At 53.0% G+C, this 12,401-nt stretch overlaps 3 protein-coding genes across 3 annotated transcripts; 2 read left to right on the top strand and 1 right to left on the bottom strand.

Annotated features, from left to right (window-relative positions):
• Nucleotides 1-4,494: 4,494 nt before the first annotated feature.
• Nucleotides 4,495-5,954, top strand: Triagg1_7229 (uncharacterized protein; the record flags this gene model as incomplete). Its single annotated transcript, XM_062901942.1, has 2 exons — nucleotides 4,495-5,179; nucleotides 5,257-5,954. The coding sequence occupies 2 exons, from the start codon at nucleotides 4,495-4,497 to the stop codon at nucleotides 5,952-5,954; spliced, it is 1,383 nt and encodes a 460-aa protein (XP_062753805.1).
• Nucleotides 5,955-6,514: 560 nt separating this feature from the next.
• Triagg1_7228 (uncharacterized protein) lies at nucleotides 6,515-8,023 on the bottom strand (the record flags this gene model as incomplete). Its single annotated transcript, XM_062901941.1, has 1 exon — nucleotides 6,515-8,023. One exon carries the CDS (start codon nucleotides 8,021-8,023, stop codon nucleotides 6,515-6,517), a length of 1,509 nt encoding a protein of 502 aa, XP_062753804.1.
• Nucleotides 8,024-9,531: 1,508 nt separating this feature from the next.
• On the top strand, nucleotides 9,532-11,914 carry Triagg1_7227 (uncharacterized protein; the record flags this gene model as incomplete). Its single annotated transcript, XM_062901939.1, has 4 exons — nucleotides 9,532-9,661; nucleotides 9,717-10,573; nucleotides 10,652-11,071; nucleotides 11,141-11,914. 4 exons carry the CDS (start codon nucleotides 9,532-9,534, stop codon nucleotides 11,912-11,914), a joined length of 2,181 nt encoding a protein of 726 aa, XP_062753803.1.
• Nucleotides 11,915-12,401: the final 487 nt, after the last annotated feature.

Raw genomic sequence — 12,401 nt, 5'->3', positions numbered from 1 at the left:
TAAATTGCCTTGCGTTGAGACTGAGGGGGGTTGAGGGGGGTTGAGGGGGGCTTGACTGCTAACGAGTGACGGGGAAATCGATATTAAATAAGAGATAGGGAGGCGGAAATGAAACGAAAAAGAGTCTTGGTGGCCATGTGAGGGTGTGGTATTTTTATCCTTGGCGACTAGTCACGGCTGAAGACATACATGATGCAAAGACGAATAGAAGGTCACCATAGCAAAGTACCCCTCCAAAAATCAGAGGAAAAAGCAACGCAAAGTCTCAGATGCAAAACAATAATTTGGTCTTGATAAGCGGCAGCTGCAGGTGGCTTGACACAGCTGGCCAGGCCAATACTCCACGGATGCCTGTCATATGAGACAGGATTTTCAAATGATAAAAATACTCTGAGTCTACGCTGACCGTCGTGGAAGATTTGCCCTTGAGTTTGACTTAAACAGAAATAAAACCAGAGTTGATGAGGTCGTCTGCTGCGATCTTGCAAGGTGCTCTGTATTCGGCAATAAGATACACAAAGTAGTACAGTAGTCTACCTGTGGGCGTTCTTGGACCTGGACAGGGGAGTTGAAACAAGTAGGCGGATGGGCAAATGGGAGAAGCATTGCCAATCCACTGCCACACTCGCCTCTTTCACCCCCTGAGGTTCCGGTCGATCTAGTGTCCGCACTATCAGAAGCAAGTGTCCGGAGTATGGATCCAAGGAATATTTCTCCTTCAGCTGAGTGGATTGGCAGGCATTTGTTCGGATAGTGGACAATGCGAAGCCCCTGGTCTGACTGCAACGAACCAGGCTGAGCTGGCGAGGGCAAATGTGACTAGTCAGTCCATTCATTGTCATTCAATATCTCTGGTCACAAAATTGCCCTACCAGACTCAGTCCATCCAAGGATACGGAATAGAGTGGCAGCCCTACCCGCAGCCCTCCAGAGAAAGATGCAAGCCCCTTCCCGAGTGATGGCTTAGAAGTCGGCTTCACTTGGTGGATACCAACTAACACATGTGTTTAGCAATAAGTTGGGTGCGCAACTTTACATCCGCTTTCGGCCGCTCATGAGACGAATGCCGCCGTATGAAGTGAGGGAGGCTTTTCATGACCGCTCATTCGAGTCAAAGTTTGAGTAGGGGGGGCATTGCCGGGCGGGGAAGCACATCACGTTGCCAATCACATCGCATCCTACTCGGGACGAGCAGCTCGGAAAACACACGGGGGTGAGTGTGAAAACAAGCGGTAACCACTTGTAGCTCCCAAGCCATCAGCTCGTAAGCAGGGAGGCTTTCAATGTCATCACACACAGCGCCATAGTGGCCCACGGGTGAAATAGCCACATAGAAATTGTGCCATAGGGGTATTCGTACTGTTGCTGAGGCGTCTCCTAACTCGCGAGATCGCAGAGCACAGGTATGCGGTACACACTCCCAAATTGAGGAGACAATGTGCGGGAGAGAGGATGGGAAATAGAGAGGGGCTGGTTTTGGCACAATGTACTCACCGGTCGTGATGTATGAGGCTGAGGAGACTGGACATGGAACCGTACTCGATCCCTTGCAGCGTCCCACACAAGCCGTCGGCCATGTACGAGTTAATGGGCTTGCGCCGGTCGGGTTGAGATGAAATGCAACTGCCCACGTCGTATTCTAGAGCCGCGGGACAGACCTGATGGCACATTGAGCGGCTTTGTGTCTCACATTGCAAGTACAATTCTCCTCACATGTGCTATGCCACTCAACAACCAAGAAAGGGCTGGATGTTAATCTAATGGACCCGGGAGGCATTGGCCGACTAGCCAGGGGTCCGAATAGCGCTGACAAAAAAAAAGGAAAGAAAAAAAGCATACGAATCAGGCTGCGTATGAGGTTTGCAGCAAAGGGCCCATTCCAAGGCACACGCGTGTTAGCGATGGCGCTTGTGAGAGAGAAGTGCGGAGAGCCACGCCATGGATCTGGCCAGCCTAGACAGATACATGTGCGTTGGCGAGGGAGGAAAGAGAGCCCCCCCGTTTTTAACGAGGAGAAAAGTAAGGATGAACAGCTTTCTCGTTCTGATTTGGGTGGAATCTCGGGTTGGATTATGCTCGTTTAGCATGCTTCGAAGGACAGACGCTAGACATGGGGGGAGATGGTTCTGGCGGCAAGGAGGCTTCAGGATCAGTGATTGCAAGAGGACGGGGTAAAGCTGCTTCTCCCGTGCTTGGCCTGTCCCGTCCTCGCTGGCAAAGATGAACGCCGGGGGCTCATGCTCGCGGTGCGACTGGCTGGCCTGACGCAGCTTCTGCGCACAGATGGTGAACTAGTGATGCGGCATGCAACTCCTGCCATCCCGGGAACAGCAGCGGGGTGGGCTGGGCCAGAGACGTGTCCAAGAGTCTGGCTGGGATTCGATGGGATTCTCGACGGTGCTGTTGCTGTTGCGGTTGCGGCTGCGGTTGCGGTTGCGGTTGATGGGGTCGTCAGGTGCAGTTGTTCAAGGGCGGTTCGTGACGGCAGAGACAGGCCGCGAGACATGATGCATGTCCCCGCACCGGTGAAGCTCTCCTGGTCGTCATTGGCAAAGGCAGATGGAAAAGCGGCTCATTGGCGTGGGAGGGGCCGGAAAGCTGAGAATCCGGGCAGAGACGAGACAAGATCAGGGAGAGACGGGACTTGGAAGGATTGGATATTGTTGGTGGCAGGTTTGGTACTTGACTTTGATGCCTGCAAACTGCAAGTCAGGTGGGTGGCCCTGGTACGAAGACACAAGTACACGTACATGGACAGTAACAGCAGTACCTTCCATGGTACCAAGGTAATTTCTACCTTAGTACCTGTACTGGGTTCGTACGAGTACGCGCCCAGTCGAGAGACTTTTAATTTCCTGGTATGGCGGCTAAGGTGAACCGTTCACAGCGTATTCGTTCAGAGCCAGAGCGAGAGCGAGAGCGAGAGTGAGGGACAGAATACACTCCATGCTGCACTGGATGGGTTCGTTGATGCCGTTTCCAAATCCGTACTATCAAGCTGTGTCGCTGATGTCCTACCCTATATCCATGAGGTGCTTATTCGCAACCCCTTCTTCATCCTCGCTGTTTGAATGCATGCGGTGGGCTTTTTTAAACAAGACCAGATTACTATTGCAGTACGTAAATCGTAAAGATTATTGAATGTTGTGCACATCACATGCGAGACGTCCAAGGCTGGGAGACGTCAAATACAAAGGGTTTTCCCTTGATGACCGACCAACTGAGGTAGGGACATGTACTAACACACGCTGCTACGCCGTTATAGGTCGAATTGGATGATGCCGATTGAGACGATGGATAGCAGGTACAGTAGCTCATGGCTGTCAGTAGATAATGCCATTTACTGCTCTACCAGGAAGGTAGAGAGGCAGTGGTGATACAATCGTCAAATTGGACGGGCGGATTCTTGTATGATTCCCCCAGCTCAACTCCCTGATCCTTACAGTTAGTAGAAAACCAAGCATGTAAGGGTGGCTGTGGCCCGTCAGTGCTACTATATTGAAAAAAAGTCCTACAAATGGGCCCTCGCATCATCTACCTGCTGCATGGAGGAATGGATGCAGCAGGAGCTTAATTGACGATTCCCCAAACAGTGCAGCTGATGGACGTCAAATCTCCGGTCTCATTGTGCTGGTTACGCGCAGAGTGCTCAAAACAGCAACTGGATCTGCCCGGATCCTAATTGATCCTGGAAATGCTAGGCCCGAAATGGGCAGGCGCTAGAACCCTAAAAGATCACCTAAAATGCCCTCAGCGCTCTACTGTATTATCCATAATTTATACTCCTCCAGTGCTCGGTATTTACTAAACCCCCAGGGCTTAGTAGCAATAGGCAGGAACAAGTACGTACTCGTTCGTACATAATAGCCCGCCACGGGGCCCCTCCAAGGGCTCCAAACAGCACCTGCCCGCTGTAAGCCGCCTAGAAGCTGCTATTCGCCGTGTCACCGCCAGGCTTGACTGGTTTGAGGAGTCATGACGCCCAAAACAGGAGCTTGCCAACATGCAACCCAGCTTTTTTTGCCCCTCCAGCTCAGGCTAGCAGTCATCTCACAGCCCCTCCCTAGTCCTCCCGTCATCTCCATTGAATCTATCCGCTGCCAACAAACGTGAGCCCAGCTATTACCGTACCAAGTAACAAGCCGAAGCCGTGCTCGCGTGTTTGTCTGTGGACGGACATCCATCGTCATTCTCCCACTGACGCTGACGCTGACACTGACGCTGCCTCTTCTTTACGCCGAGGCCAGCAATCGACCACCTTGCCATCCATTCCACCAGCTTCTTCTTCTTCTTCTTCCCCTGCTGGTTTTGACGGTCATCTCTTAGTCTTTCTTACTGTTACTAAACCTGTCCGTTTCCATAATTCCCCGGCTTTCCCTGAGATTCCATTCCATCTCACTCCAGATCCGGGCTTGATATCATTCTCGTCCTCATTCTCTCTTCCTCATTCTCATTCGCTGTGTGCTAAACGCCCGCATCAATATCCCAACATGTATGTCTTGTCTCGTCCTAAATGGAGGTGGGAGGGAGGCTAACGTGGATTTACTTGCCAGGCGCATCACGCTCAACGTCTTCAATCCTCACGGAGGAGACCAGGATAGCCTGGTGACTCTCGAAGTCTTCCCCGACATGACCGTTTCTACCCTGCGCGAGTCCGTCCATTCCGAGGCAGGCATCCCCCCTACTTCGCAACACATCTACCACAACGGTCGACTCATCTCGGACGATGCCAAGACCATGGAGCAGCTACAAATCGGCGATGGCGACATGCTGGCTGTCCATGTCCGGGATATGCGAGGCAGCACGGTACCTCCGGAGGCAGCAGGGCGACCTCCAGCCGCGGCTCGCCAACAGCAAAGCGCCGCCACTGCCGCCGCCGGAGCTGAAAACGACACGGAGATGCTTCGCTTGCAGATTCTCGGCGACCCCGCCGTCAGACAGCAGCTGTCCAGGCAACACCCAGAGCTCGCCGCGGCCATCGAGGACCCCGCGCGGTTTCGAAGAATATTCCTAGACAGCCAAGACAGGGAGCGGAGAGAGCGAGAGATGCGGCAGCGCGAGATTGAAAGACTCAACGAAGACCCCTTCAACGTTGAGAACCAGAGGAGGATCGAGGAGATGATCCGCCAGGAGAGAGTCATGGAGAATCTGCAAAACGCCATGGAGCACAACCCCGAAGGTATGTACGATGACGTCCCATGACCCCTGTGAGATGCGGGGGCTGACTCTGCCACGTTTACTAACTGCCTGTACCAGTCTTTGGCCGCGTTCACTTGCTGTACGCAAATGTGGAGGTCAACGGCCACAAGGTAAAGGCTCTCGTAGACTCGGGAGCGCAGGCAACCATCATGTCGCCGTCGTGCGCCGAGGCGTGCGGCATCATGCGCCTGGTCGACAAGAGGTTCGCCGGCGTTGCTCGAGGCGTCGGAACGGCCACCATCATTGGCCGGGTTCACTCTGCCCAGATTAAGATTGGAAACCTATTCCTGCCCTGCAGCTTTACCGTCATGGAGGGAAAGTCTGTCGAGTTGCTGCTCGGCCTGGACATGCTCAAGAGATATCAGGCCCATATTGATCTTGCCAGTGACAAGCTCATCATCCAAGGCCAGGAAATCTCGTTTCTCGGAGAAGCCGAGATTCCGAAGGAGGAGGAGGCTATTGTCCAGGAGCCTACGATCCCCGGACCGGCAGGGACTGCCATTGGCCAACGATCCGGAGCTGTCATGCCTGCTCAAGAGGCCCCTTCGCAAACCCCATCACAGGCTACACCCGGCGCGCCGCCGCAGACCCAGGTACAAGCGGCGCCACAGCAGCCGGCAGCACCCTCTGCCGGTGTAACACCAGCCCACGTTGATAGTCTTATGGCCATGGGAGCTACCAGGGAACAGGCGATCCAGGCTCTCCAGGCTGCCGAGGACAACGTGGATATGGCGGCTAGCTTGATCTTCTTTTAAACTACTATACCTAATGAGAGCACGAGAACTAAATCAACCAGCATTAACCCCACGGCCAGGGTAGGGTGTCTTTCAGGCGAGAGGTACATAACATCTGGAAATTTATGGGGGGTTTTCTTCTTCTTTTCTTCTTCTCTTTTCTTTTTGCTTGTAATTTCACCAAAAAGAAAAACAAATCATCCTTGTTGTTATTACTTTCAACAAGGCGACAAGTGGAGAATTCCCGAGGGCAATTGGATGCAGACGATGACTAGGAGTTTATGCAACAGCTAGAGGCGTTTGGAGAGTCCGTTGCAGTGGATGTAATAGAGAGATAGTTAAAAAAAAAGCACAGAAAACGAAGAGATGCGGAGTAGAAGCTGCTTAACAAGCCGAAACGCATTACCTGTATTTGCCCTGGATCACTGTGATATACCCGCGCTCCTATCTAGCCATTGACAACGTTTTGCTGCTTGTAGAGATGCTGCATTAAGAAGGCAAACTGGGACGAAAAAGGGAAAGAAAAAGATGGACGAATTTCCCTTGAGTGGGCCAACCGATAGATATCCTCACATAAACAATCACCGAATCTTGTACACACAAGGCTTGAGGATAGCTCCCTCAGTTTCGCCACCCTGATCATCCGCATCCTCGTCCTGCATGCGACCAAACATTTTCTTTTTCTTTGGGCCGGCGTCGTCGTTTGGCTTGACACCCTTGCCCTTGGTAGGAGCAGCACCCTTGATGAAGCGCATGGTAACAAACATCCTATTGGACAGGTCGACGGCCTCGCGGCCATCGCCCTGCAGGACGAAGCCACGCCGTCTTAGGGCCTCGACAAAGGCCGACACATCCGTCTCGCGGCGTTGGTCGTCCTGGCCATCCACCTCGACGGCGAGGTCCTTTTCGAAGCGGCCAGCGGCCTCGGCCTCCTTGGCCTGCACCTCCTTCTTGGAGGGCTGCTTGCGCCTGTTTCCGACGCTGTGGGTGACGGGGGCGTTTTTGTTGCGCACAGGGCCGAAGCGGCTCTTGATCTCGGCGACCCAGAGCTCGCCCTTCCAGTGGAGCAGGCGGTAGGCCTCTTCGACAAAGTCGAGCCAGTTGGTGCCCATGAGGGCGAGGCAGAAGATGGCGACGTTGACGGAGCCGTCCTCCAGGGGAATGTTGGCGATGTCGGCCTTTGTGACCAGAGGGCTGGGGCTCTGGAGGTCGAAGCTCTTGACGTCGATGTGCAGCTTGTGCTTGTCCGCCTGGAGCGACTCGGCCAGCCGGGCGTCGCCGCAGCCCAGGTCGGCAATGGTGCACGTATCACTGGTCCTGGGCAGAGGGCTGGCGATGAGCTGAAGGGGCGGGGCGTTGGGCCTGCCCTTGCCGGCCTTTCTTATCTTGGCCCTTGTGCGAATGTCCCGCAGGAAGCTGTCCACTGGGTTCTCGGGCCACACCTTGACTTGGCGGCGGAAGCCTTCGTGGTACTCGTCAAACATCTCGGGGGATTCCTGGAAGAGCTTGAAGGCTTCTTCCGAGGGCCGCGTGTAGAGCGTCTCGTTGAGGTGGCGGAACCGTGCCGAAACCAGCTTCTCCCTCATCGAGGCCTGTAGAGGCGTCAACTTGGGTGGTGCTGGAGGCAGGACCGCTGCGGGCTCGGCTTTGGATTTGGATTTGGATTCTTTGGGGGATTCGACTGCTACTGTGGTTTCGTTTTGGGATTTCAATCGGTTTCCCTTTTCTTTGCTCTTTGGCTGATTTGCGTTCTCTTTCCTGTCCTTCTTGCTCTTCTTGCCCTTGTTATCTCCTGCCTGTTGCTGTGACTTTGCATCATCAGCCTCGGCCGCCGACTTCTCGCCGCCGGCCTTGGGCTTGTCGTCGGAAGACTTCTTTTGGCGCTTTGCATCCTGTGCGGGCTTGTCACTGCTGCTGGGCTTCTTCCCTTCGACGACCGTCTCCCACAGATCGGCGACGTTGGCAGCCGTTACTGGCTCGTCTCTGGTGGTCCTCTTGCGCTTCTTGGCAGAGCCACTGCTGGCTGCGACTGCGGGCTTTTCGGCCTTGAGCGCATCGGAAGACACTGACCACCCGGGAACGGCGAACATTGTTGTCGTCTCAATTGAAACACTTGTCTTGCTATGTGGATGAGATGGGCGCCGAGGCGATGGAAATGCGCTTCAGCGTGCTGGAGCATCCATCCATCAACTTTTTTTTTTCCATCTTGCTCTTGGTGGTTTATCGATAACGATAAGCCGTCCAAGTATGGCCACAGCGGGTCCGCGATCCTGCTGGACTGTATTAAAGGCGGGCTTCGTCTACGGAGTACTGCGGAATATATTTGTGCCATGTTGCATATTACCTACTTGCCAACTATAGTAAAATCGCGCGCCCATTATCCTGGCGAGTCTACGACTGGGAACACATTTGACCTTTGAGAGGCAATTCCCTGCTCGTCCCTCCGAGTCAATGTCGGCTGGCTTTGGCTCTGAGGATCCGGAAGAGATCAACCAAAATCCCCGGCGATAGCGTTCCCCACTCGCTCACCCCAGTTTCGGAACAGCACCTCCAGCGCTACTATGGGGCCAAGTGACAGCATCACACTGGGCTTGTTTTCGTGCCATGGGATGGATCGTCTCTTTGGTACCACTCCCGACGATAATTTTGAAACTCGCTGGCGGCGGTGGCTTCAAGCAGGGAGCCTAGACATGGGCCAGCTTTTCAGCGCGCTTGGCTGCGGCATACGAGAACTTGGTAGGTCGCGGACTGCGCGGGGGACTGACCCGGCCGCCTTGCATTGGGAGGCTGGGATTGTCTCAGCCTCAATGTCTTGGATGGGCCGCCAGAGCAAACATCTGATTGAATAGAGCGGAGTAGTGAGTATCGGAGTACTGGAGGACAGGATATTGTTAGAACACTTGTACTCGGTACATGTACATTAGTACCTCTAAGATGACCTAGCCGTAGCTCTAACCTGGCCTAATGCAACTACCTGTGCCGACTAAGGTAGGCGTACGAGCATCCAGCCTTGAGACTTGGCGTCGTGACGGTAGCCGACATTGAGTGCGGTGCAGCCATCTCGCCGTCAAGCCCTGCCTCAGGCCCTGCCTCTCGCATTGTAAGGGCAAAAAGTATCCGGCAGCCATCACCAAAGAGTTGAGGGGGGGGGGAGCCTGAGGCAAAGAGAGGGAGACATGCAGAGCCACGTATCACCAGGACTAAAGCATGCAAGGCACAAATATTGCCTCTCAGTTCTCACTTGGCTTGGACGGGCTTTATGCACATGCGGGCGGCATAAACACCAGCCGATAAACAAAAACAAAAACAAAAAAAAGCAAACATCGCCTTGGGCAAATCAGATCAGGCGTCTGAGGTGGCAGGGTACAAGTACAGGCAGGGTGCCTGGACATCCAATGGATTGATTCATGTACTCGTAGGGCACTGCATGTACATGTACCCCTCTCAAGCAGAGCTACCTTAGTCGTACCTTAGCCGTACCTTATATAAGACGTGCTGTTTCACCTCTCCAAGCGAGCCTCGTCTCGTCCTGCTTCATCTCAGGCATCAGACCAAGGGATTCAGACCATCGTCTTGATGGCATCTCGCGCGCTGAGCCATGGCACAAAACCTCTTCATCTATCTTGCCGAGCCGCATTGCGTCCTCTGTCGAGCTGCCTTGCCGTACTACCCCGGCATCAATGTCTTTAGGGTCAACGCCTTGAATTGGGAGAAAGATATAGTCGGCTGTGAGTTGTAATGGAATAGCTATCAACGGCTGCCCGTGCTTACAAGATGTCATAGTATTCGACCTGGCCCCTGATTCGTCTCAAGGCCCCACGGTCGTTGGCATCAAGACCACCCTGAAAGAGAAATACCCCATCATCGGGTCGAATATCATTGTACGGCACAAAGGCGGCGAGGTGGCCATTGCCATTACTCGTGACCGCCCCAGCGTCAAGCACCGGCCCTTCTTCTTTGCCCATCAGCTCTGCTGCAAAGCCGTCGAAGCGCTGTCAGGGAGTCCTGGTCACCGTGAGATCTACGATGTGGCCATGCAGACGCAGGAAATCCTGCCTAGAGATTGCTGGGGAGAAGAACCCCCCACGCATCTCGCCTCGTTTTTGGGCACCATCCAAAGCGGCATTGTCGACACTGAGAATACAGACTTGGGATCTTGTCTCTCGAGATGCTCCCAAATGCCCCCCGAATTGCAATATCGCATATTGGGATTTCTCCACGGGAATGGAAACACCATTGTATTCTCACTAATGACGGCCCTCCAGACCTTCATCACTGGCCGTCTTCTCCTTATGCCATCGCTCCCCTATCAAATTATGCCTGGACCATCCTTCAACGTTGATCATGTTGATACGGTTCACGTTTGTGCCTCCCTCGTTCACATGTTCGGGCGTTCCTACTTGTGGGGTCTCGAGTTCCTCCAAAACCAAGATCATCGACCTACACCGGGCAAGGAGTGCATGGAGGTCAAGTTGCATTCCATTCGCCAGATGGAGTTTATTCTTGGAATATTTGGCATAGCGGCCATCAGATTTCATATGGACGACGGTTCCATCACGGCTTGGCTGGGAGATGCTCGAAAAGGATGGCGTTGTAAGCTAATTGATTTCACTAGCGAACACATGCGGTTCCCGCGAAGCGTAAGTGGTTCTCTCAATCATGTGGGGTTTATTGACTTTGAAATGCCGCTTTCTGATCCATCTATATACGTATATTAGGGCCAGAAAGATCTTGTTAGGCGCTTTGCCGAACTCATCGTTCAGTCGGCGAAGAAGGACGCGCCACTCAATGTCTTGTGGGATGCTTCCTGGAGACTACTCAAGTGTGGCGTATCCTTTATTGCTCATTATTACACAGAACCACCCAGCCCGCGACCCAACGCTTTCCTTGGGCTCCCGATGTGTAGGTATTTGCCGCTACGTCTCGACGGCCACCACGCCAGAGCAATCACTGTGTATGTGTTCGACCTCGGCATGGGCTGCCTCGTAGTTCATGGGAACGCCGGCCCTCGCTGGGTATCGGTCCCCCTAAGGAAAGGTGTAGCACGAACTTTCTATTTCAGAAATGGAGAAGAGATAACAACACTCGGCCTGGTGACATCCGGGGATAGAAGTCGCCCGTGTGGCCCGTTCCTGCTGGTAAGAACATCTTCTTACCCTCTCAACGATACAGTAGCATTGACCGATGACCTTGACTTGATACATTAGTTTAAAACCAATCTTGATCGGATGGCATACTTCGGTCCTGCTATGGCACTCATAGATGCCACTTCTCGATGGGAGTCCTTGATACCCGATCACTTGGATAAGAAATGCACCGTTTCAGGCCTCATTGTCGACCAGATGGCAATATCATACAACTTCTTCAAAACCATTGGAGCTCATTGCACGCCTAAAGAGGGCGTCGCCGCAGACCATAAACCACCGACTTCCTCGTCGGGGCTGCACTTCACTCTACCGGACCGTCCAAGGGTCATGCGACGATTAGGTTTTGGGATCTTCTCGGTTGTGAACAGTGCTCACCTTTACGACATTAAGCAGCTACGAATTCTACTAAAGGACGCCCGAGACTATGATAACAACCGCATGTATCGCTGCTGCGGCCTGTGGATCCTCTACGGCGACGGATCTGTCGAGACAGTTGGGTCTTGGGACGAGTCTCTGACCCAATACGCCAATGTCATCTACAACGAGGCCGATGGCCGTTTGACCCGGGTGATTTTCCGCTTTAAAGAGGGAAGGCATCCGTGTGTTTACAGTGAAATAGTCCGCTACGTGAGTGAAGTCACCACCAGAGTAGTACCACATGGAAGCGAAGAGGAAGATCCAGACGAGGAGCCCTCGGGGTTCACTGAGACTGGCGACTATTTGGTCCATTGTAAAATTGGTTATCTGAAAAAAGTGAGTGCGCATTTCAACACCATAGATGAAGAGCAACTATTTGCGAAAACTGTGCTGACGAACGAAATTAACCCTGTATAGATCGCTTGGACGTATACCGATGTGTCTGATGACATCCAGGACGTCTCCACCGAACCGATAAACTGCAGTCTGTCACCGCATACTGAATGCAATTTACTGCAAATAGAGCAGTAGTGGGCAAATTGAGATTGGGATTAGTACACGAAGGAGGATTTTCTTTTGTTGCGGGCCATCTACAGTTTGACTTAACTTGGCCATGTTGTCCTTTTTGATATGACTTTATGACTCAAAAGCTTCCGGCAGGCGATGGTGGTTTACTTGGAAACAATGGGAAATTGCATCTCGATTCGATATACAGATTGCTCTAGTTACATAATCGCAGATCGAGTTATACTCTATACATGCTAGGCTCAGCTACAAGTGGGAAGCATCTTGACTCAAGATGCAATTCTAGACAGAAAGCGGCATAGTTCATCCATCAAGCATCAAGCTTGTCATCAGCCTCCCGAAGCCAGCTTCTAGAAGGACGTCGCTGGATAGGTAATGT

The sequence above is a fragment of the Trichoderma aggressivum genome (genome assembly GCF_033847375.1).
Source record: "Trichoderma aggressivum f. europaeum strain CBS 100526 chromosome Unknown scaffold_031, whole genome shotgun sequence".
Taxonomy (NCBI): Eukaryota; Fungi; Ascomycota; class Sordariomycetes; order Hypocreales; family Hypocreaceae; genus Trichoderma; species Trichoderma aggressivum.
This window is presented reverse-complemented; position numbering and strand designations above follow the sequence as displayed.